Source organism: Ictalurus furcatus, chromosome 20 (genome assembly GCF_023375685.1).
Source record: "Ictalurus furcatus strain D&B chromosome 20, Billie_1.0, whole genome shotgun sequence".
NCBI lineage: Eukaryota > Metazoa > Chordata > Actinopteri > Siluriformes > Ictaluridae > Ictalurus > Ictalurus furcatus.
Window position 1 is genome coordinate 12889752 of NC_071274.1, and position 23416 is coordinate 12913167.

At 36.8% G+C, this 23416-nt stretch overlaps 2 protein-coding genes across 5 annotated transcripts in view; both read left to right on the forward strand.

Annotated features, from left to right (window-relative positions):
* The window catches only part of gigyf2 (GRB10 interacting GYF protein 2), a 42754-nt gene extending 34820 nt beyond the window's left edge, over positions 1 to 7934 (forward strand). For all 4 annotated transcript variants that reach the window (XM_053651203.1, XM_053651205.1, XM_053651204.1 and 1 more), the window contains 5 exons: positions 1656 to 1837; positions 4735 to 4883; positions 5831 to 6015; positions 6837 to 6987; positions 7118 to 7934. In XM_053651203.1, the coding sequence (XP_053507178.1) occupies positions 1656 to 1837; positions 4735 to 4883; positions 5831 to 6015; positions 6837 to 6987; positions 7118 to 7185 (735 nt within the window). In that variant the 3' untranslated portion in view covers positions 7186 to 7934. The remainder of the gene's footprint in view (positions 1 to 1655; positions 1838 to 4734; positions 4884 to 5830; positions 6016 to 6836; positions 6988 to 7117) is intronic.
* Positions 7935 to 9189: 1255 nt separating this feature from the next.
* Positions 9190 to 20037, forward strand: snorc (secondary ossification center associated regulator of chondrocyte maturation). The gene is made up of 3 exons (XM_053651208.1): positions 9190 to 9574; positions 17834 to 18010; positions 19288 to 20037. The coding sequence occupies exons 1-3, from the start codon at positions 9490 to 9492 to the stop codon at positions 19395 to 19397; spliced, it is 372 nt and encodes a 123-aa protein (XP_053507183.1). The 5' UTR covers positions 9190 to 9489; the 3' UTR covers positions 19398 to 20037.
* The last annotated feature ends 3379 nt before the right edge of the window (positions 20038 to 23416 follow it).

Genomic DNA, 23416 nt, shown 5'->3' on the forward strand with positions numbered 1-23416 from the left:
TAGGGCTGGGCAATAAAACGGTATCGGTATTTATCGACGGTACACCTTTATCGGTGACAATAGAAAAAATGTTCAGTATAACGCTTGATAAAATGTAAACAGACATGAAGTTTGGGTGCATGAACAACCCTCAAGCGTGCTCCATCCCTGGATCATAAACAGCCTATCATATATGCCTTGATAAAGGAGTGTGCTACGAGTGACAAGTAAACAGCCAATAATAAGTTGCGTATCTGTGGGATTTGTTTGCACCATCACCATGTGACATCAGACCACATGCGAAAGTGAGTTCAGTGCCTGCCGAGGAGATTGTGCATAGAAAAGGACGTCAACTCGCCAGTGTGGTAGTATTTTCATTTCTTTTTGTCTGACCAACATCAGAACACCGTTGTGTGTAAGCTTTGCAAAAAAATATGCAGTTTCTTTGTACAGACAAGTAGGGAGAAACAAGCTGCGAGAGACTTGTAGTGCACCTGTGTGAAGTGTGTGTGACTGAACAGCGCACAAGGAAGAAACGTGACATTTTGCAGTTTTCTGTTAAAATGTCGACTCTGGTGAGGACAGTGAGTGTCCTCAGAGCAGGAGCTCGACTTGTCAGACATGGGACCTCAGAACAGAGTCTCCTCTTCAGTCTCCTCTACAGGAGATGAAATGTATGCTCAATTGGGTTAAGGTCTGGTGATTAACTTGGCAAGTCAATCCACTTTTCCTACAGTGAAGGCCACTGTTGTGTTGGCTGTGTGTTTTGGGTCATTGTCTTGCTGCATGATGAAGTTCCTCCTAATTAGATTGGATGCATTTTGCTGACAGAATGTCTGCTGCTACCATCATGAGTTTCATCTTCAATAAAGATTAGTGAATCTGTTCCAGAAGCAGCCATGCAAGCCCATACCATGACACTACCTCCACCATGCTTGATCGATGAACTTGTATATTTTAGTAGAGGTTAATTCTAGTTCCATGAATTTTTTGGCTCATTTCTTTGCACATTCCAATGTGGCCTTCTGATTCTTAATGCTGAGTGGTTTGCATTTTGTGGTGTGGCCTCTGTATTTCTGCTCTCAAAGTCTTCTACAAACTGTGGATTGTGATACCTTCACCTACTGTTTTTTGCATTTTTCTTCACAGTGATCTCAATGTTTTTGTCATCAACTGTTTTCTGACTTGTTCAGAGTCTGGTTGTTAGTACACCAGTGGCTATACTTGATGCTTGTGCAATGGCTCTGATTGATTTTCCTTTTCTCTAAACTTCAAAATGGCTTGTGTTTTTCTCATAGACAGCTCTCTGGTCTTCATGTTGGTTTATCCTTATTAACAACAAATGCAGTCTTCACAGGTGAAACCCTGGGCTCAAACCAAGAGTAGATTTTCAGAGCTTACTAATTAAACAATCAGTCTAACAGGGCAACACCTGGGCAACAAGAATCACCTGGAAACTAAAGCTGAAATTCTGATCTGTCATCTCCTATTCATATCTCAAATGTCTTCAGTGAATAGCAAAATCAAAAGAATTGGCCTTTCTGTTCCAGTACTTTCAGACTGTAAATTCAAGACTCTTCTGTATGTATGCCTCATAAATCATGCAATAGTTTCTGAAATGTTCTGTGTAATAGGTTCATGTCTGTTAGACTAAATGTGTGTGTGCATGCACACAGGCTTCGACCTCTTCAGTGTGGGGTTCGGTGAGTAATACCAGTCAGTGGGACAGCAGCAGCATTTGGGGTGACACTCAGAATGCTAACCTAGGCTTCTGGGATGAATCTGTGAAGGAAACTGCTCCACCTCCAACCACACGAAAGAACAACCCACAGAAAAACAAGGGAAACGTTAACCTCAGGTAAGGACTTGGTCATGTAGCTTGCAAAACACACAGCTTCCAATTCCCAGACATTTTAGTGTTAGAAATTGAGATTTTCCCAGTTATGTGCAAAATACGGGGTTCATACAAGGTGCTTGAATTTGGCTTTTTGAAATTTAAGTACTGGAAAACCTTGAAAATAGCCATTGTTTTATCTAGTGGTGCTTAAAAAATGCTTGAATTATAAAAAGTCAGTAAGTGTGCAAATACTAAGAAGTGTTTTATTTACGATAGAACATGAATACAATCCTTTCACTCAATATATGACACCCTGCTGCAGCCCTCTCCCGCTATTCCCTCATTGTGACAGAGAAAGCTCCGGGAGTAGCTATCTAAAAGTAGCGACGTTACTAACTTAACTACATTTTTCAGTAGCATGAAAATGGCTCAGCTACTTTAAAAATACTTTTAAAACCCCATTTTTTCAAATGAGTAGCAATGTAGCACTATTTTTTTTTTTTACTTTTTTTGTGTCCAGTTATAACTGTGCTCTTCATTGCATATCTGCAGTGCCCGCTTGCTTCACAGGAATTAAGAGCCTCATTGTAGCTCGCATGGACAGGAAGTGACCATCTGATGGACACGTAAAGTGACCAACCACAGTTTGTTACATGCTGTATATGGCGGGTAAATGATAATACCATAATAAATGAACACTGGAGTTTATTCTCTGATACAGAGAACATTACTGGCACTTTGTTGTTAATAGGCAACACAACACAATGTTTACATTTGCTTACAAATAAAATAAAATAATTCAGAGATGAATCAGTGCATGCCGAGGGAGTTATTTTATGTCCTGAAAATAGTCTGATTGCATTTCTTAACATTTTGTTTAAGGGAGCAGCAAGAGAAAAAGTTCCCTTATTTATTTTTAGTTACATGATTCATTAATTAATCAGTGGTTAAAAATAAAAACCCCAATAATAATTTATCGTTGCATGTATTATTATTTACCAATCGGGCTCATCCATTATTAAAGTTTGATACACTTATCCTTATTGTCCATGATGGAGAGGGAGATGGCAACTGATTCTGATAATGAGAGAACCAATTACCTGTGGCCATATTTGTCGAAGTTTATGTGGAATCAAATACTAAAGCTTATACCTTTTATATGTAATCTTTGCAAACCAAAGATTAAAATATTTCGTCCAATACTTTGATTATAATACGATGTCCAGGAGTTCAAGCACAAATTTAAGGACACATATAGAGGTGAACACGATTGTCATGTTAAATTGATAATTCAGGATTATACACAGTTATATTCATAAGCTGATTTACAATCATCATATACTAAAAATGTTGCCCCTTTAAGTAGCTTCATTGTAGTTCGCTATTTTGTGTTAGTAACTTGTAGTGTAGCCAAGTACCCTTTTTTTAAAAAAAGGGTAGCTTGTCTGTAGTGTAACTACTTCAAACTATGAGTAGCTTGTAAAACTACAGTTTTAAAGTAGCTTCCCCAAAACTGCTGACATCACAGCACAGCCATTGTCTTTAATGTGTATGATGATTTTGTCAGATGATGTCGCGGTGGTAAAATCAGGATTTTAGCAGTTCAGAGCAGCAGCTTGGAAGTGACTGCTGTTTAACATGTAGTCTTAATGGGCCGTTTCAGTCTCTATTTCATACTCGTTCTGTCCCGACAACAGAACAGTGAAATATGTAAATGAGAACAGCTTTTATAGGGAATTTGGCTGTATTAAAATAGTGTGTGCACAAAGAGTAAGAAAGAAGCAAACAGATGTCAGGACTGACACTAGGCAGAAGGCAAAATTGACAGGATGACATAATGAAATGCTAATTAGTACATGACCTCATCTAGCTACGTTTAGTGACTTTCCAATGAAAGTTGTTGGTATATTGAGTTTTGACGAAGACGAAGCAGTACCTGGGAAAATTTGTCTAGCTTAGCTGGAAAGGTACCATATAAAAATTGGTGGTTTTATTATTATGAATTTTTAATTACTTAATAAATTTTAAATGAAATGAAGAATATGTTTGAATGATACCTCTTGTATAGTCTTGTATATGAAACTGAAAATATAGTGCTTGAAAAGGCCTTGAAAGTCCTGGAATTTCATTCGTACAGAATCATCTGTATGAACCCTGTATGACAATCTCAGCGAGTGGCTCCAATTATTCCTCTGACCAATACTATGGCACATGTGGTCACAACTTTAGCAGACATGTCATATATGACCTCTAATTATATATGCCTAGACATTACAAAGAAAAATAAAGCTTGGAAGGAAGGAACAGAGATTGTTGGTGCCTCTGCGAAGTGTATTGAGCATCTTGAATCTTAAAACTGTATAAATGGACACAGGGCATCAACATTATTGTTATAGTATGACGGTTACATGGAATTTTCCAGCAAACAGATTCATTATTCATTACAGCATCTGAATAATCAAATTGTTTTGACATTAAGTACTTTGTGAGTTGTAGCTTGGTGGATATTGCTAAAGCCATATCTGTCTGGAAAGTATTCAGTTGGAGCCAGTGAGTGAATCACTTGCATGTGAATGCCTTCTTCACTCCATATATCAAAAAGGCATTTTGTCTTCTGTGCAGACCACAATGTTTCTGTCCTAGCCTTGTAAAACTTAAAATTGAAAGCAATACAAGTTATCGTCACAGATTGAGATGTCTTGTGTGTCCCGTTTCTACCATTTTTAGTGGACTAGAGATTGTTTCATATGAAGAAGACACTTAGTCTCATGTGCTGCTATGACACTTCCTGTTTATCATTAATCAGTGCCTTTTAAATTGAAGATGACTAATTTAGATTATTATAAATGTTCAAATAACACAGATTTTTGTGTTAAGTATTAAGTAGCTAATATTCTTTCCTCTGGTTTGTGTTTTAGTAACAGCAACAGTGGGAAATCCAGTAAGAAGGTAGAAGAAGAGGAGAAACTTTTAAAGCTCTTTCAGGGAGCCAATAAAACTCAGGATGGTTTTATGCAGTGGTGTGAGCAGATGCTACACACACTTAACACTGCCAACAACCTTGACGGTGAGGTACTTGCACCCACTGCAGGAACACACAAAACTGCAGGTGTAAATGCATTAACGACCAATTTGAAAAAGATTTAAATCTCATTGCTCAAAGCATTTTAGGAGTTCTGAAATGCATTTTATCCAGGTGTAAATACGTCCATCTAATTTACTTTGACATCCACAACAAAAGTTTGAGAGTTCAAATCCTGGTGCTGCATATGTTGGGTCCTCGAGCAAGACCCTTAACCCTCATCTTTTCAGATCAGTTGTGAGTTGGTTTGGATAAAAGTGTCTGCCAAATGAATGAATGTAAATGATCTGCTCCCAGAGTCATCGTTCTGTTCTTGCACATAAATTTATCTGTGGACCATAGTTTTGTATAATGCGTATGGTTAAAATCTTAAAGAAAAAATGTCCATTTTGAGAGAGCAGTGTGACTTAAATGTTTGATTGATATTGTATTTATTAAATGCACAGAATCACAGAGTAATCAAACTCTATTCCTGTAGTGAGATGTATAATTGTCTGGTCAGCAATATAATCTTAAGCATAATTAATGTTTAGATACCAGTAATATAGCTGAACTTAAATAAAAGAAGAAAAGGAAAACATGGAAGTGTTTTGTGGCATTAATTTTACCTCTTAGCAATGATGCAAATTTATTATAATGAATAATAAATTTTACAAATTAGTTTATTATTGTAATAATTTCCTGTAAAAGTAGTTCTGAGTCACCTGGTTGCCCTTAGCCATCTACAAATTACTTAATCAGGAAATTCAGTGTCCTCGAAGTCCTACTTATGATTTTCAATAAGATATTAATGCTCAATGGTTACCCTTAAACTTAATGATCTCTCTCCCTCCCCTCTCTCTTTCTGTCTCTATCTGTCTCTCCATGTCTTTCTCTCTTTCCCTCTCCCTCTTATTTGTTTGTCCCTTTTTTTCTCTCTCCATCTCTAACAGTCCCTACATTTGCGTCGTTCTTGAAGGAGGTGGACTCTCCATACGAGGTGCATGATTATGTACGAGCATATCTGGGTGACACACCCCAGGCCAAGGACTTTGCCAAGCAGTTTCTGGAGCGCCGTGCCAAACAGAACGTCAACCAGCAAAAATCTTTGCCGAGTCAGCAGCCGAAAAATCAGCAGGTTTGTGCAGCACGAACATCTCAAGATTGAGGAGCAATGTTTGAGGAGTTCAGTATCAGACTATGATAGAATGTGAATGATGGTCAAGATGGACTTTTGAGCTCATGTTCAAAAAAAAAAAAAAAGGCATGTGTCTTACACTATATGGCCAAAGGTTTGTAGACTCCTGACCATCACACCCATATAAGGTTCTTCCCCATAAGGAAAGACTTTGCCACAATGTTCGAAGAACACAGTTGTATAAATTGTCTTTGTAAGCTTTAGCATTACAATTTCCCTTCACTGGAACTAAGAGGCCCAAACCTGTTCCAGCATAACAATACCCCTGTATCCAAAGCAAAGCCCATAAAATCATGGTTTGCCAAGGAGGGTGTGGAAGAAGTTTAATGGTCTCCACAGAGCCCTGACCTCAACCCCACTGAACATCTTTGGGGTGAATTGGAATGCTGACTGCACCCAAAGCCTTCTCGCCCGACATCAGTGCCTGACATCACTAATGAATGAGCACAAATCTACAGTCACGTTCCAAAATCTAATGGAAAGCCTTCACAGAAGCGTAGAGGTTATAAAAACAGACAGCAAATTGAGGACTATCTGGAATGGGATGTTCAAAAACCACATACGAATGTGATGATCAGGTGTCCATGAATATTTGGCCATATTGTGTGTTTCTGTTCCTTCTTAGTAATAGCAATCAAATTTTTGCTATCCGTTATGTTGTGCTTTTTAGCATTTAAGACTTTACTGTAATTACCTAATAAGGGATAATATAATTTTCAGAATTCAGTTCATTGTAGCGTTAACTATGTGTGTTTTATCAGGACTCGGTGTGGGCAGTAAACCAAACTGTTTCTCAGCCAGTTTTTCAATCCAACCACTCCACGAAGCAACAGCAACCGCGCTTTGAGACGGTCACCTCTGGAAAGAAGAAGAAGAAACAGAAAATGGTGCGGGCAGATCCCAGTCTATTAGGTGAGCCAGAGAGAGACTTGATGCCGTGTGTTAGTGGAACAGGATTCTAAAGTTTGCATAAATTGGTGAAAAAAATGCAGGGCGGCATTACACTGGTCTTATGTACATTTTCACTTGTATCTTTGTACAGGCTTTTCAGTCAACGCGTCATCTGAGCGATTAAACATGGGCGAGATCGAGACTGTGGAGGACTTTTGAGACCTGCTGACAACTCCTCCCTACTGACTATGTCCGTTCACAACAGCTGCCATTTTTACCCTATATTACACTGTTTTTTTTGTTTTGTTTTTTTGGGTTTTGTTTTTTTTTTTTTTTTTTTTTTTTTTTTTTTAAAAAAGGACCTTCCCTTGTTCCCATCATCAATTCTTACACATCGAGTCCAACCAGGAAATGGACGCGTGGAAGTCTCCTTACTCTAGAGGAAAATACAGAAGCATCTTGCCTGAATTGACCCTCACATCATGAAAAGAACCAAAACTTACATGCAGCCCAAATAGGTGATAAAGAATTTATCACTGCTCAAGAGCAATGGGAATTCACATGTTCCAGCTTCGTGTGAGATTTCATTATTCTATCTGGATGCCTTCGTGAAGGAGGATTCATTCAGATCCCCAAATCACAAATCATTTATTAGTTATTTTAAAACATTCATTAAAGCAGTTATAGATAAATTTAAACAAAATAATCTATATACCCATGTTGTCATTGTTATTTATTAATTTTGCTTCCTTTTGTTTTCTTTTCCTCCCTCTCTTCTCTCCTTTGTTGCCGTTTGTTGGCAGATGATGATGACAAAGTAGGACCTAAGGGCATATAATCACTGCCGTCCTGTTTTAAGGACGTGTTTGAAAGTTCCAAGTAGCTATCCATTTCTTGTAAAATAATAGGCTGTTTAAAAAATAAACTTTCAATTCTGCATCTGTATTATAATATATGGAGACAATGAACCAACGGAGTCATACTTTTTTTTATTGCAACATGGAAAAAGAATAAAAGACAGTCTCTTGTGTGGGCTGTTCTACATCATCTTGTCTCTCTCTATGGACACTTGTGTGTTTAAACAGAGATGATCAGGATTTTCATTTCTCTGTAGGGCCATGGAAGGCAAACTTCATTTTCTCTATTCAGTGTTATTTCTTCCTAAAGATTTGGTGATATGTTGTCACTGAAATCATGAATTTATATGCCACTAATGCCATGTTTGGTTATAAGATATTTAACTTTCTCTTTATTCATGCTTTGTGGAAGATTCCCAGATTGAGGGAGAACATTACTGCAGTGATGATTACTTCTGAGCACAACTGACAAAAAGCACTTTAACATGCAGCAATCATATTTTTCTTCATTCAAATTCAGAGTAAGGTAATCCTTCACACAAACTCTTGCTGTTCATGAAAATCCAGTGCCCTAGACCAATGGTTCTCAAAGTGGGGTCCAAGACATGAGGTCTGTTGATTTATTTTTACCTCCATAATTTTGTTACAGTGATATGACTCACAAATATCAATCTGATTATTACTGAGATCTTAGTTATTGGCCTATTTCACTGGTCATTTGATTTGTATGGGTTTAATCCACACTTCACTACCTCAAAAACAAGTGGGCCTGTAAATAACGTCAACTTGGGCTGTTGGTGGAATATTCTGTAGGTGGAAAGTTCAGGAATAAAAAGTTCTATGACCTTAATGAATAGCCTATATATTAACATTTTTTAGAGTTACATATTTGAATACTTTGATTAATATAGACTGTTATAGATAGCTATAAACTGAGGAGGTTAATGGAATATATTTTACATTTAAAGGGTTTCCTGTCTACAAAATGTTTGAGGACCTCTGTCCTTGATGTATAGGACATATATAAATTGTGAATGATTGTTCCTCTATACCTTTAAGTCCTTCAGGATCACTCTTTAGATACTCCTGTCTACTTTTTTTATACTTAATTTCTTGTTGATTATAATTAGATGTGCAGTTTGTTTTGGAAGACTACAACAACACTACAATGTTAACAACTTGGCTGGTCTTAAGCTGTAGGGATTTAAAAAAACAAAAAAAAAACCCTACCTTTCCTAACAGGATCGGTCTGTGCCATAAAATTTATATATAAAGTAAAACCTGATTTTTATGAATGGTACAAGATCAATATCATTAACAGGTGTGTTAATTGTTCTTGACAAACTATAATCAAACACAGATTGCTGTGTATTATTCACTGTTTGCTGTTTATCAAGTGGCTGTAGAATTTGTGACTGTGAAATATCTTAAATATCTCGTGTCACCACTTGACTAAAGACCATTTGGATTTTAAGCTTGTCCAAATGTTCATGAAATGAAGCTGTAGGTGGAGATGCTGACAATGTCCACTCTGTCCAGTAAGCACACCCCTCCTTTTTCCAACTTTTCAACTTACTGCTCCTCTACCCTACTCACACTACCTCTTCTACTTTGAGCCCCTGGTCTGGAATTAGTGGCGAGACACCTGGTGAACAGCACAGACAACATGGCCTTTTACAGAAGCTTCACTACACAGTCCGGATTTCTTTTTCTTACAGTTTTTGTCCTCTGTGTGGCTTTTGTACTGACAGGTAAGAGTATCCTTTTCTTTCATATTTGCAATAAGTCTAGAATCTTTTACCTCACTGAGATTAATTAGACATTACTTGAATTATGCAGACTGAGCATAATGTAAACATGAATAAATGAAATGGTGATACGGTTATATCTTCAGTTGTGATCCACTCATTTGTGTAAATCATATAGGTTAATTTCTTTGAATTTCTCATTAATATGAATAGTAGAGATTTCTCTGAATCCTTGTGTGATCAGCTCATGAACTTGAGACTTGAGTGTATGTGGCATTTCCTGTGGTTTCATTTTGAGAGGCCCTTACTGACAGCAGAAACTTTTATTATATATATATTTTTAATTATAATGATTGCTGCTGATTCATTATAAATTTTGATAAACAGCATGAGAACTTTAAGAGCTTTAGGAATTTTCTTGAGATTTTCTGAGTTTTAAAGTTAAGAAGTCTTGCGGATCTAAGGGTTAAACATAAAAAGAAGTAAAATATGAGAACTTTGCAAAAACATTTTTTTTGTGTGTGTTTTGTCGTAGCCAGGCACTTGCACACACAATTTTTGCAAATTGACATTATGGCCTATATTATTTTGCAGTTTCTTGCCATTACCTTAAATGTAAATTGCAATTAGTAAATTGGCCATTTATTTCACACCTTAGTGTTTTACATCAGACAAAGAATGGGTTTGTTAGACACTGTGGAAAAGCAACCCATCAGTTTTGATGCACCAAGACAGGAGTACACAGGTTAAGTACACAAGTAGGCAGTATGGCATGAGTGTAAAGTTGTGGAAAATTCCCCAAATGTAGTGTAACAAAAAAAAATCCGAAGAGCCCTGTGTAGATAGAGTTGGATGATAGGGCTTAAACAATGTTTTGTCATCTTTTGTTACCAACTGAAAAACATTGACAGGTCGACCTGTAAAACAAATACTGTTTTATACCATATAGGTGTAATGGTCAGATCTAATGATTATCAATTAACTTAATTTTATGTTTCAGTTTTATTTTATAGCACCTTTAACAATAGCTATTGTTAAAAAGAAGTTTAATATAAATCCAGGTGTAGATTTCGTCCCTAATAAACAAGCCAGAGATTACACTTGTAAAGAAAGGCCTTTGAGAGGAACCAGATACAGTGGTGCTCGAAAGTCTGTGAACCCTTTAGAATTTTCTACATTTCTCCATAAATGTCTTTTAAAACACCCAATTAAACAAATGAGACAAAAATATTATACTTGGTCATTTATTTATTGAGAAAAATTATCCAATATTACGTATCTGAGAGTGGCAAAAGTATGTGAACCTTTGCTTTCAGTATCTCGTGTGTACAGAACCCCCCTATCCCAAATTGCAGTAATATCTGCAACTAAACATTTCCGGTAACTGTTCATCAGTCCTGCAAATTGTCTTGGAGGAATTTTAGCCCATTTCTCAGGGCAGAACAGCTTCAACTCTGGGATGTTGATGAGTTTTCTCATATGAACAGCTTGCTTCAGGTCCTTCCACAATATTTCTATAGGATTAAGGACTTCGATTTGGCCATTTCAAAACTTTAACTTTATTGTTCTTTAACCATTCTTTGGTAGAACGACTTGTGTGCTTAGCATTGTTGTCTTGCTGTATGACCCACTTTCTCTTAAGATTAATTTCATGTACAGATGACTGACATTTTCCATTTTTCACTGGTATAATTCAGAATTCATAGTTCCATCAATGATAGTAAGCCCTCCAGGTTCAGATGCAACAAAACAGGCCTAAGCCATGATACTACCACCATCATTCACAGATGGGATAAGGTTTTTATGCTGGAATGCAGTGTTTTTCTTTCTCCAAACATAACCCTTCTCATTTAAACCAAAAATTCTATTTAGGTTTCATCTATCCACAAAGCATTTTTCCAATAGCCTTCTGGCTTGTTCACATGATCAAACTGCAGAAGGGCAAAAGGAGAGAAGAGACTTTCTCCTTGCAACCCTGCCATGCACACCATTGCTGTTCAATGTTCTCCTGATGGTGGACTCATGAACATTAACATTAGCCAATGTGAGAGAGGCCTTGAGTTGCTTAGAAGTTACCCTGGGTTCCTTTGTGACCTTGTGGACTATTACCCTCCCCAGAAGTAGTCGAGCAGCAAATATCACTCTAAGAACAAGACATGTAGCAATGGTCTTAAAATTCTTATGTTTGTACATAATCTGTCTGACTGTGGATTGTTTGATTCCAAAGACTCTTGGTATGGTTTTGTAATCTTTTGCAGCCTGATGAGCATCAACAACTCTTTTTCTGAGGTCCTCAGAAATTTAATTTGTTCATGCTATGATGCACTTCGACAAACATGTTATTACATTATGTTTTAGATCATATTTATCCAGATATTTAGAAAATTTTAAAGGGTTCACAAACTTTCAAGCATCCACTGTACAAAAACTCATCCTCTTCTGTGTGACACTGGATACTACGATTACAAATCGTTACTCTTACAACTAAATACTGTAAATTCAAATAGTAATGAGTGTTGAAAGATGCTCATATGTGTATATTATGAATATTCACCTGTGAGGAACACAGGACAGTTATTATCTTTGCTGTAGACGGAAGACATTTGGATTTGAGATCAAAAGATGAATATGAGAAGAGAGTTTAGAATTTCAGCTTTTATTTCCTGGTATTAATATGTAGATTTGTTAAATTAAATAGAACACAGCACAATTTTGTATCGGACCACCCAATTTGTAGACTAGCAAAAATATTGGTACATGTGACTGATGGGTTTTTCTTGTTTACATAGGTGTGTGATCTTAGATTGATTTAAATAGTAAATAACTCTGAACATCTACTCTTGGTTTTAAACTTCTGTCATCTGTGAATACTGCAGTTAAAAAGGAGACATCAGCATGAAGATCAGAGAGCTGTCCATAGGAGAAAAGCAAGCCATTTTGAAGCTGAGAAAATATGGTCAATTAGTGGCACTCCACAAACAGTGGGCATAGCCAGTACAACAATTTGGAATGTCCTGAAAAAGAATGAAACCCCTGGTGTACTGAGCAACAGACACAGAATGATTTGGCCAAGGAAAACAACAGCAGCTAATGGAATCATTGTGGTGAAGAGAAATCCAAAAACAACAGTCAGTGACGTGACCAACAACCTCCACAGGGCAGGGGTGAAGGTATCACAATCCACCATTCAAAGAAGACTTTGGGAGCAGAAATATAGAGGACATACCACAAGATGCAAACCACTCATCAGCAGTAAGAATCAGAAAGCCAGATTGGAATTCACAAAAAAAAAAAAAAATACAGAGATGAGCCACAAAAGTTCTGGAACCAACATTAACATTTACCAAAGTGATGGGAAGGCTAAAGTGTGGAAAAAGAAAGGATCCAACACATACAAGCTGTGAAACATGGTGGAGGTAGTGTCATAGCTTGGCCTTGTATGGCTGGTTCTGGAACAGGCTCACTAATCTTTATTGATCATGTAACTCATGGTGGTAGCAGCAGAATGAATTCAGAGATTTGCAGGACCATATTGTCTGCCAATTTACAGAGTAATGCATCCAAATTAATCAGGAGGAACGTTATCATGCAGCAAGACAATGGGGGGAGTGGAAGGTTTTAGACTGGCCCAGTCATTCACCTGACCTTAACCCAATTGAGCGTGCATTTCACCTCCTGAAAAGGAGACTGAAGAGGGAAACCCTCCAAAACAAACAACAACTTAAAGAAGCTGTGGTAAAAGCATCACAAAAGAAACAAACAACAATTTGGTAATGTCAGTGAGTTTCAGGGTTGATGCAGTTATTGCAAGCAAGGGATATGCAACCAAATATTAAGTGTTTAATTTGCTGTAAGTCTTATCTGTTCCTATACTTTTACTCACCTAAAAATTGGGTGGTCTGATACAAAAGAATATATGCTATATGTTAACACATCTAGATGTAAATACCATTATATAAAAGCTGAAATCCTAAACTCTTGTCTCATATCCATATTCCGATCTCAAACCCAAATGTCTTTGGTGTTTAGCACAAAAATTATTGACCTTGTTCCAATAGTTTCAGATGGGACTGTATAACATTTACTGAACTGATACACAGCTTACATTTACTGAAAATGAGCAATCGCAACTAAAGCCACAAACTGCTAGCTTTTCCATATGTGGCCTCATAAATGAGTTTGTGTAGCCTTCAGTACACACACTATGTTTTGGGGCCGTTACTTGCTGCTTGTCCAGTTCATACAAGTGCCCTTTTGTGGCCCAGTGTGAAGGGGAGCATTGATGGTGCTCCAACAACAAGAGACGCTTCATCAGCACAAGTAAACATACAAAAAAATGTTTGCTGTTCATCAGCACATGCGCACTTGATCTGCATCATAACCGTAATTTTATTTTTAATGTTACAAGAAGAGTTTTACAGTGAAGTGTGACAGAAGTGAATGTGGTTGTAGGTGGTAAATAAAATTTCTTCCAGCAAGAAATTGCTGCTTTCAAAAGTTTCTTAATTGGAGATTTCTGAAGGTTTTCTTGGTTGTTTTTGTTTAGAAGTCTGCAGTTAGGTGAGCTAACTAAATGTTAGTTGAGTTTATACAGCCTTCCATGCCTAAATTTGTGGATTTGCAAGTCGTCTGCAAGGTATAAACGTACTAAAGGCTGTCTTCTGCCCTGAAAAAAAGAAAAATCTCCCAGTCTGGATATATGGTGTCCGTTGTAGATAAGGTCAGTACCTCTATCCTTACAGTGTTTTTTTGGGACTCTGGGAACCAGTGCCACAGGAACCGGGGTCAGGTTTCCATGGCTAGTGCATAGGTGTGAAAAGTCACATGGTGTGTCCATGCCATGACCTGAGGAATGCAAGCAAGAGATGTGAGGACATAGAAGAAAAAAAAGGAGAGTTGATGAGTGGAAGGCAGAATAACTAGTGAAAATCCATGCTAATTCTCAACAAAGACACTCATTCATTTTTCAGCTGCTGTCTTGGCATGATCAAAGTGGTCTGTGACTAACACTTACCACCACCTACAACCTTCCGTCCTACATCTAATGCTCAGGCCTACAAGGCGTTACAGCAAAAGCGTTATTTGGTTGGAAACGTTGCCATGATGTACATTTTTCCAGGCTTGACTAGTTTAAATTCCAAGTTTATCATATTCTCAACATCCCAGAACTCATTAAAGCCAATGTCTGTCTACAGACCACAGAAAATGTGTCTAAGTTCTTATAAGGACATATTGATCTGTGACTGACACTGTCTATGGAAATAAGAGCATCTCTGAGTGGACATGCCATTAAGACCATAGATGGTAATATGGAAATGTGTTTGTGTTCATATATAGATAGTCAAACAGATATTACTGCTATTCCTAATTATTATTATTTATTATTATTATTATTATTATTATTATTATTATTATTATTATTATTATTATTATAAATTAGGTTAAGTTTTTGTTTTTATTTCGTTTAACATTTTCTTTACATTTTTATTTTAATGTTTATACTCAATAGACTCTACACATGCTAGGTAGGTGCTATCATGCGCCAACCTAACATTTCTAGGAGGATTTTTATGTCATATTCTTAGATGTTCATAATCTTCACAGTTAATTGTAACCAACTAGCTAACCTGACAGGATTTCTGAGAGGATGGTAGCTAACCTGACAGTCTATATGGGTGTTACATAAGTCTATATGGGTAACAGATTAACTTGACAGGATATTTCAGAAAATATCCTTGAGTTCAACATAAAACTATGCATTCTCAGGAACGGTTGGAGGGCATGCCTTTCAGTTTGAGGCTTACTACATGAATGAGTAACTTCAGGCCACTGATCACACCCTCACACCCAGTGGTTGAAGTAGCTGAGATACACTGCAGAGAATTTTTTGTTTGTTTGTTTTGGTGTGGGTTTTTTGGAGGGTTGGGGGCGGTTTCAGATGACAAACAGACTAATTAAAAAGAATCTCTGCTTGGAGAGAATTAATAAACATGTAGGCTAACATAATTGTGGATATAATAGCAAGCATTGGCAAGCTGTGATGGTGAAAATACAACCCCAATTCCAAAAAAGTTGGGACAGTATGCAAAATGCTAATAAAAACAAAGAGGAGTGATTTGTAAATGTACTTTAACTTGTATTTCAACAAAAAATGTATAAAGACAAGGTATTTGATGGTTTACCTAATCAACTGCATAGTTTCTTAAAGGTAAATATTTATTTCGAATCTGATGCATGCAACACATTCCAGAAAAGTTGGGACAGGGGCAATTTAGTACTAATAGTGATGTGACAAGTCAATAAGAAGGTGATGTGATACAGGTGAGGCAATCGTCTAATCATAGTATATATGGAGCCTCCAAAAAAGGCCTAGTCTTTCAAGAGCAACGATGGGTCGAGGCTCGCTGATCTGCCAACAGATGCGTCAGTGGATAATCCAACACTTTGAGAACACCATTCCCCAAAGACAAATTGGTAGGATTTGGGGCATTTCACCTTCTACAGTGTACAATATAATTAAAAGATTCACAGAATCCGGTCAAATCTCAGTGCAGAAAGGGCAAGGCTGAAAACTACTTCTGAATGCGTGTGCTCTCCGATGCTTCAGACATCACAGTCTTAAAAACTGTCATGAGTCTGTAATGGATATCATACCATATGTAATGGTATACTCTGGTAAACATTTGTCAGTTAATAACATTTGCCGCTGCATCTACGGATGCAAGTTAAGCCATACATCAACACTGTCCAGAAGTGTTCTCTGGGCTTGGTCTCATTTGAGATGTACAGTAGCACAGTGGAATTGTGTTTTGTGATCCGACAAGTCAACATTTCAAATAGTTTTTGGACAAACAGCCGTCGTGTTCTCCAGGCCAGAGAGGAAAAGGACCAAAAAAGGACGGTTATCAGCATCAGGTCCAAAAGCCAGTGTCTGTCATGGTATGGGGGTGTGTCAGAGCCCATGGCATGGGTAAATTGCACATCTGTGAGTGCACCATTAATACAGAAAGATATGTACACATTTTGGAGCAACATATGCTGTCATCCAGAGCAGGACAACGCCAAACAACATTCTGCCTGGATTACAAGCACATAGTTGAGTAAGCAGAGTGTGTGGGTGCTAGCATGGCCTGCCTGCAGTCCTGCAGCCAAAATACAGTAATGAAGGCCACATACAGTTGCGCAGCTGATGAAATGCATAATGGATGAATGGGGAAAAGTTCTTCTTGCTAAACTTAACCAACAGGTGTCTTCAGTGCCCAAACGCTTGAAAAAGTGATGTTACACAGTGGTAAACAGTCAATTGTCCCAACTTTTTTGGAGTGTGTTGCAGTCGTCAGATTTGAAATGAGTGTATATTTTCAAAAATAAATTAAATTCACAAATTAAACTTCAAATAATGTGTTAATAATGTAATTTCAATATAGTATGGGGTGAATAGAATTTTCAAATGACTCTTTTTGTTTGTTTTTTTGCATTTTCCATACTGTCCCAACTTTTCGGGATTGGGATTGTAAACTAAGATGAATAAAGGCATTCAAAATAGATTAAACCGGTACCATTTCAGGTACATGAACGCAGCTTTATCCATATCAAAGTTTCTACTATTGCATCTGTTAAAGTAACTGTTTCTGATAAGATTTTCGACTCCTTTAAGACTCCTTTAACTTTGCCTGAGATGGGCTGATCAGTCCTTTGAGGACACGTGTTGATAGAGAAGCATTTCCATTGGCTGCAGCCTGTATGTTTAACGGCCAATCACGAAAGTCAACATTGCGCAACCACACGCAAAATATCAGAAATTGCTTTCATAGGCTTTTAAGTGAATTAAAAAAATGTTGCCAGTGTAAATTGGAATCTCCCCATACTCAGTCCCCAGGCATTCCCCCATTTCCAGCCCTGCTCATACCACCATTACCACCTTCACCCCTAAAACACATTGAAATTTCCTACCATAATTTCCATAGTTGTCCTCCTAAGTAATAATAACAAGATATTAATTCTTCATGTGGTGACCAACCTGAACATAAAATTAGTGCATAAATATAGATCCAATAGATATTAGATAACAAGAAAGTATTTATGCAACTTAAATAAGTAAGGAGTAACACAATGTTATATGAAAATAATCAGTCCCAGAACCAGTCCAAAGTTGATTATTAACAGTCCATTTGTGTGTGTGCGTACCTGTACACAGTTATATTGTAATTGAGTTAATGCTAGGCAGTTAGCCAACTGATTGCAAAATTTGTGATTCCATAGAAACTGTGGTTAAGGCTTCTCCAACGCTACATAGCGATAACCAGGGCACGCAGTCCGGAGATGATGGAACAGATGCAGGCCAAGTCACAACTAAAGAAACGATTCATGAACTGACGCAACCCACCATCACTATAGATTACATTGACAACCTGGACACCACGACAATGGAGGAGGAAGGTACAGTCACTCTTCACACAGAAAGTGGGTGGTGTGTGCAGTTTTAAAGCTCCAGTAACTTATTCCTTACACTCTGTATTAAAAACATTAAAATCATTATTTTTACAGTGATCCAAACAGCACAAAACCATTACTCCTGTAAACTTGTGAAGTTATTTCTAACTAAAAATGAGACCAAATAAATAGTAAATGTACACTATATTGCCAAATGTTTGTGGACACCTTACCTTCACAGCTATATTTGGTCCTTCCCCAAACTGTTGCCACAAAGTTGGTAGCACACAATTTTCTACAATGTCTTCATATGCTGTAGCATTACAATTTCCCTTCACTGGAACTTAGCAGTCCAAACCTTTTCCACAAAGCAAGCTCCTTGAAGACATGGTTTGCCAAAGTTGGAGTGGAAGAGCTCGAGTGGCCTGCACAGAGCCCTGACCTCAACCCCAATGAATATATGTAATGGGACATATGGGTCAGGTGTCCACATACTTTTGGCCATAAAGTGTACATATGGGTTTAATGAACAGGGGTGGGACAGAAATCTTAAGTAATTCCATAAATATTATTCTGTACCAGTAAGCTATAGAGCATGAAAACATGCAACATGTATGTAGTAAGCTGTCATACTTCTTTTTAGACTAGATTCTTTTTTTTATTGGGTGGGGCACATTTCTATTTATTTTATAGATTATCTGTAATGTTGCATTTTATAGCCTACCATATATATATATATATATATATATATATATATATATATATATATATATATAATATATAATAGAGAGAACTGTAAATTTACAGCATACAGTATATAAATAATCACCCAATCAATATTCCAGTCTAGTCTATAACTTCGCAGGAATTTCAGTGGCACTTAATAGGAAATAGTACTTTAGTGTATGTAAATTCTCAAGACACATTTTATTGTATCCCAGTTTTATGCTAGCTTTTTGTGTTTAAGATAAAAGAACATAAGAGAAATTTTATTGATCCTGGAGGAAATTCTTGTGCTAGCTCAAAACAATTCAAAAACAATGAATAATAACAATGAATGTACTGTATGTGGTAAGTAATATTTGGCAATTATGTACTATATTTGTTATATAGAAGCATATACTAGTAGGATATATATATATATATATATATATATATATATATATATATATATATATATATATATATATATATATATTCCTTCTCTCTAAGCTGCTAATCAAGAAGCAATCTAACCCCATATACCTGGAATTTGAGGAGGTGTGTGGTTTTTTTTTTTCCAGGTGTCCTTGGCCCAGGTGCCATCACAGCCATTGTCATCGCTGTGTTCCTCGGTGCCTCTGTTCTCCTCGCCCTCATCGTCATCACACTCAGAAAATTCACTGCCACTTAGAGCAGGATGACCACCTGTTTTAAACCTCTCTCTCTCTCTCTCTCTCTCTCACTCTCACTCTCACACACACACACACACTTATTCGTATATTTGTCTTCTTCAACTTTTGGCATGTCCCCTATAGTTGGCATATGAGTGGTGACATGACCCATTAATTTGTGAGAACTGTTACAACTAAGCCATGACTGAGGCTATTTTCACTTGATGATGGTCATTTCATTTCTCATATGTCCAAAAAGTCTTCAACACAAGTTAGTAGGTTTTCTAGATTTAACTTGACAACTTTAACTCATCCTTGATCATACTTTTTGTTTTTAATGTTATTGGTTTCTGTTTTCTGAGATGTGCATTATTTGGCGTGGTAAATAAGACACTTAAATTCAACTTATATTGTATATTTTTCAATGGCCTTTCTCTCTACAAATGTCATTGTGAAATTACATAAAATCACACTAGACTGTAGAAAGTAAACAGATGCCTGCATGTTCAAATGTCTAGATTTGTAAAGAAACAGTACACATCTAACATGCATGTAACAATCTTAAAAATTTGAAGTGTGAGAGAGTGAGAGAGAGTGCAAGCATGAGCATGTGTGTGTTGTGTTTTCAGACAAAGTGGGAGAAAAATATTATGCAGAACAGAATCAATGCATTTTATATATATATATATATATATATATATATATATATATATATATATATATATATATATATATATATATATATAAATTTCAATTTTATTTTAGCAAATGTACATTTGGTTATGGACAGATTTCTGTTAAGCTTAGAGTTACAGTTAAAGATTATTTGTAATGCTATGATTATAATCAGCTTATTATGATGCTAGAAGTTTTGGATGTTTATATTCAAATGTTTAGACTAACACTATATTCATTAGCACAAAAACATGTCAGTGTTTACATGTTTCAGAGCGAAAGTCAGACAGAATCTTGATCAGTCATCATGAATTATTCACTGAATTATTCACTGATATTTGGTTTTACTCTTACTCTCATCAACCCTTCACACCACTGTTTTTAAAATGTCTGCTTTATAGTAACAAAATGAAAAGATATAAATAAAACCAAATCTTTAATCTTGGTGTGGTCCCATTACTGTCATCACAGCAGTAGCTGTTCACTCTGCAGAAAACTTTAACAGCTGCTGTTTTTTTCCTCTAAACTGGTCCATTTGTGCAGAGAATTATTCAGTTTGTGTTCAACATTCATTCCTACATGTGGAGGTGGTTGTGTATCTAGGAAATGTTTGACATAATGAAATTGCCAACTCCTAAAGTCTGGTTGTGCACCATTCCATGTCTTTCCTAGGGTGAATGTTTTTTTTGTTTGTTTGTTTGTTTGTTTTTGAAAAGTAGTGTGCATGTGGTGATTCCACAGTTTAATCACTTAAATGTGTGCACCTGAAGAACTCCAGATATAAACATCAAGATTTTTGTAAGGAATGTATCCAGCACACTACATTGTATAGAGTATTTATACCCTATTAGAGCCTAGGGCTAGGAAAACTGAAATGTTCATGTATACAATTTGATTACTACTAAATAATACTCATCACTGGAGTTAAGTTTCTCTTCGTGAAAGGAAAGGACCAAGAGGGTTATCAGAGACCCTACAGACTACACCATTATCTTCTGGTAGATATATACAAACTGATTAAGAAACGGTTTCCTCTGGCAGCCCATAAGAGTAGTGAATAACCGGTCATTCCTCTATCTAAATAACGGAACAACTTGTACAAAGTGCTACTGTGTATTCTCTCCATTTGTTTGCTGTAAACAACAAGGTGTATAGACTACATTATTGCATGCTGTACTTACTGACTGGTATATATTTCTCCAGAATTTTACTTTACTACTCTAGTCCCATTAATTGTTTTAATATTAATGCAACATAACTTTGCATTATACTTTCTTCATTGAGCTGCACCTAATAATTTAACTAACCTTTGGTTCTTTTGATTCCTGTGTAAAGAGTGTTGTGACAATAATATATTCTAATAATATAATCTAATAATCAAACTCATGTTTCTCAAGTTTGTAACAGAATGAGCATAATGCCATCTAGTGGGAAGAATTTAAACTGGAGAAACTGTATTAGTGTCCCTCCTCTATTATATTATGCCTATTACAGATATATAAACTATAGAAGATTTCATAACTGGAGCCACAGTTACTGATGTCTGTAATATAATCATAAAACCAGAGTTTAAAGTGGATTTTCTTTACAGGATGACAACAAAGTTTATCTGAAATTAAGCGTGAGCACAGTCTGGGACCTTCTTTATCATACAACCCCAATTCCGAAAAAGTTGGGACAGCATGGAAAAGAAAAAACAAACAAACAAAAAGAGTCATTTGAAAATTCAATTCACCCTGTACTATATAGAAAACACATTATTAACACATTATATTATGTTTTACTTTGTGACTTTAATTATTATTATTATTATTTTAATTATTCGTTTAAAATCTGATGACTATAACACACTCCAAAAAAGTTGGGACAGTCGACTGTTTACCACTGTGTAACATCACCTTTTCTTTTAATAACACTTATTAAGCGTTTGGGTGCTGAAGACACCAGTTGGTTAAATTTAGCAAGCGGAACTTTCCCACATTCATCCATTATGCATTTCTTCAGCTGTAACTGTAGCCTACGGGACCTTCACTGCTTTATTTTGCGCTTCATAATGCGCCACACATTCTCAATCTGGTCAGGACTGCAGACAGGCCATGCTAGCATCCGCACTCTCTGCTTACGCAACCATACGCTTGTAATCCGGGCAGAATGTGGTCTGGCATTGTCCTGCTCTGGATGGCAGCATAAATTGCTCCAAAATGTGTATATATCTTTCTGCATTAATAGTGCCCTCACAGATGTGCACGTTACCCATGTCATGGGCTCTGACACACCCCTATACCATCACCGATGCTGATTTTTGGACTGGACGCTGATAACAGCTTGGATGGTCCTTTCCCTCTTTGGACCAGAAAACACCGATAGCTGATTTGTTCAAAAACTATTTGAAATGTTGACATGTCGGATCACAAAACATGATTCCTCTGTGCTACTGTCCATCTCAGATGAGACCGAGCCCAGAGAAGTCGGCATGCTTCTGGACAGTGTTGATGTGTGGCTTGTCAGGATATCAATTACAGACTCCTGACGGTTTTTAAGACAGTGATGTTTGCGAGGTCAGAGATCACGCGCATTCAGAAGTGGTTTTCGGTCTGGCCTTTTATGCACCTAGATTTGCCCGGATTCTTTATAGAATCTTTTAATTATATTGTGCACTGTAGAAGGTGAAATGCCCAAAATCCTGCCGATTTGTCTTTGGGAAATGTTGTTCTCAAAGTGTTGGATTATTCGCTGACGCATCTGTTGGCAGAATGGTGAGTCTTGACCCATCCTTGCTCTTGAAGGACTAGGCCTTCTTTGGAGGCTCCTTACAGTACATACTATGATTAGACGATTGCCTCACCTGTTTCACATCACCTTCTTATTTCAAAATGTCACATCACTATTAGTCCTAAATTGCCCCTGTCCCAACCTTTTGGAACGTGTTGCATGCATCAATTTCAAAATAAATGTTTACCTTCAAAAAACTATTAGGATTATGTAAACCATCAAATACCTTGTCTTTATACGTTTTTTGTTTAAATACGAGTCAAAGCACATCTACAAATCGCTCTTCTTTGTTTTTATTAGCATTTTGCATACTGTCCTAACTTTTTCGGAAGTGGGGTTGTTTTATACAGATTTTTATGTAGGTATAAGCTATAGAGTATTTCATAACTAGAGCCATTCAAGGCCTAGTCTTGAGGAAGCTACTTTGCAGTTGCAAAAACTCAATTTAAAATAGCTAAACTACAGCCAAACTACCCTTTTGATAAAGGGTACACAAAGAGCTACTAAGAAAAATAGTGAACTACACCTTAGGTAGTAAGCTGACAATAGGCCAATTCTGGCTCAACATCAGCCCATTTTGCTGGGTGCCAAC

Bases quoted from the DNA above. Each gene is read 5' to 3' on its own strand.
- snorc (XM_053651208.1), top strand. From the start codon at position 9,490: ATGGCCTTTTACAGAAGCTTCACTACACAGTCCGGATTTCTTTTTCTT. The intron at 9,575-17,833 runs GTAAGAGTATCC...GTGATTCCATAG, and splicing joins TGTGGCTTTTGTACTGACAG to AAACTGTGGTTAAGGCTTCT. The intron at 18,011-19,287 runs GTACAGTCACTC...TTTTTTTTCCAG, and splicing joins CACGACAATGGAGGAGGAAG to GTGTCCTTGGCCCAGGTGCC.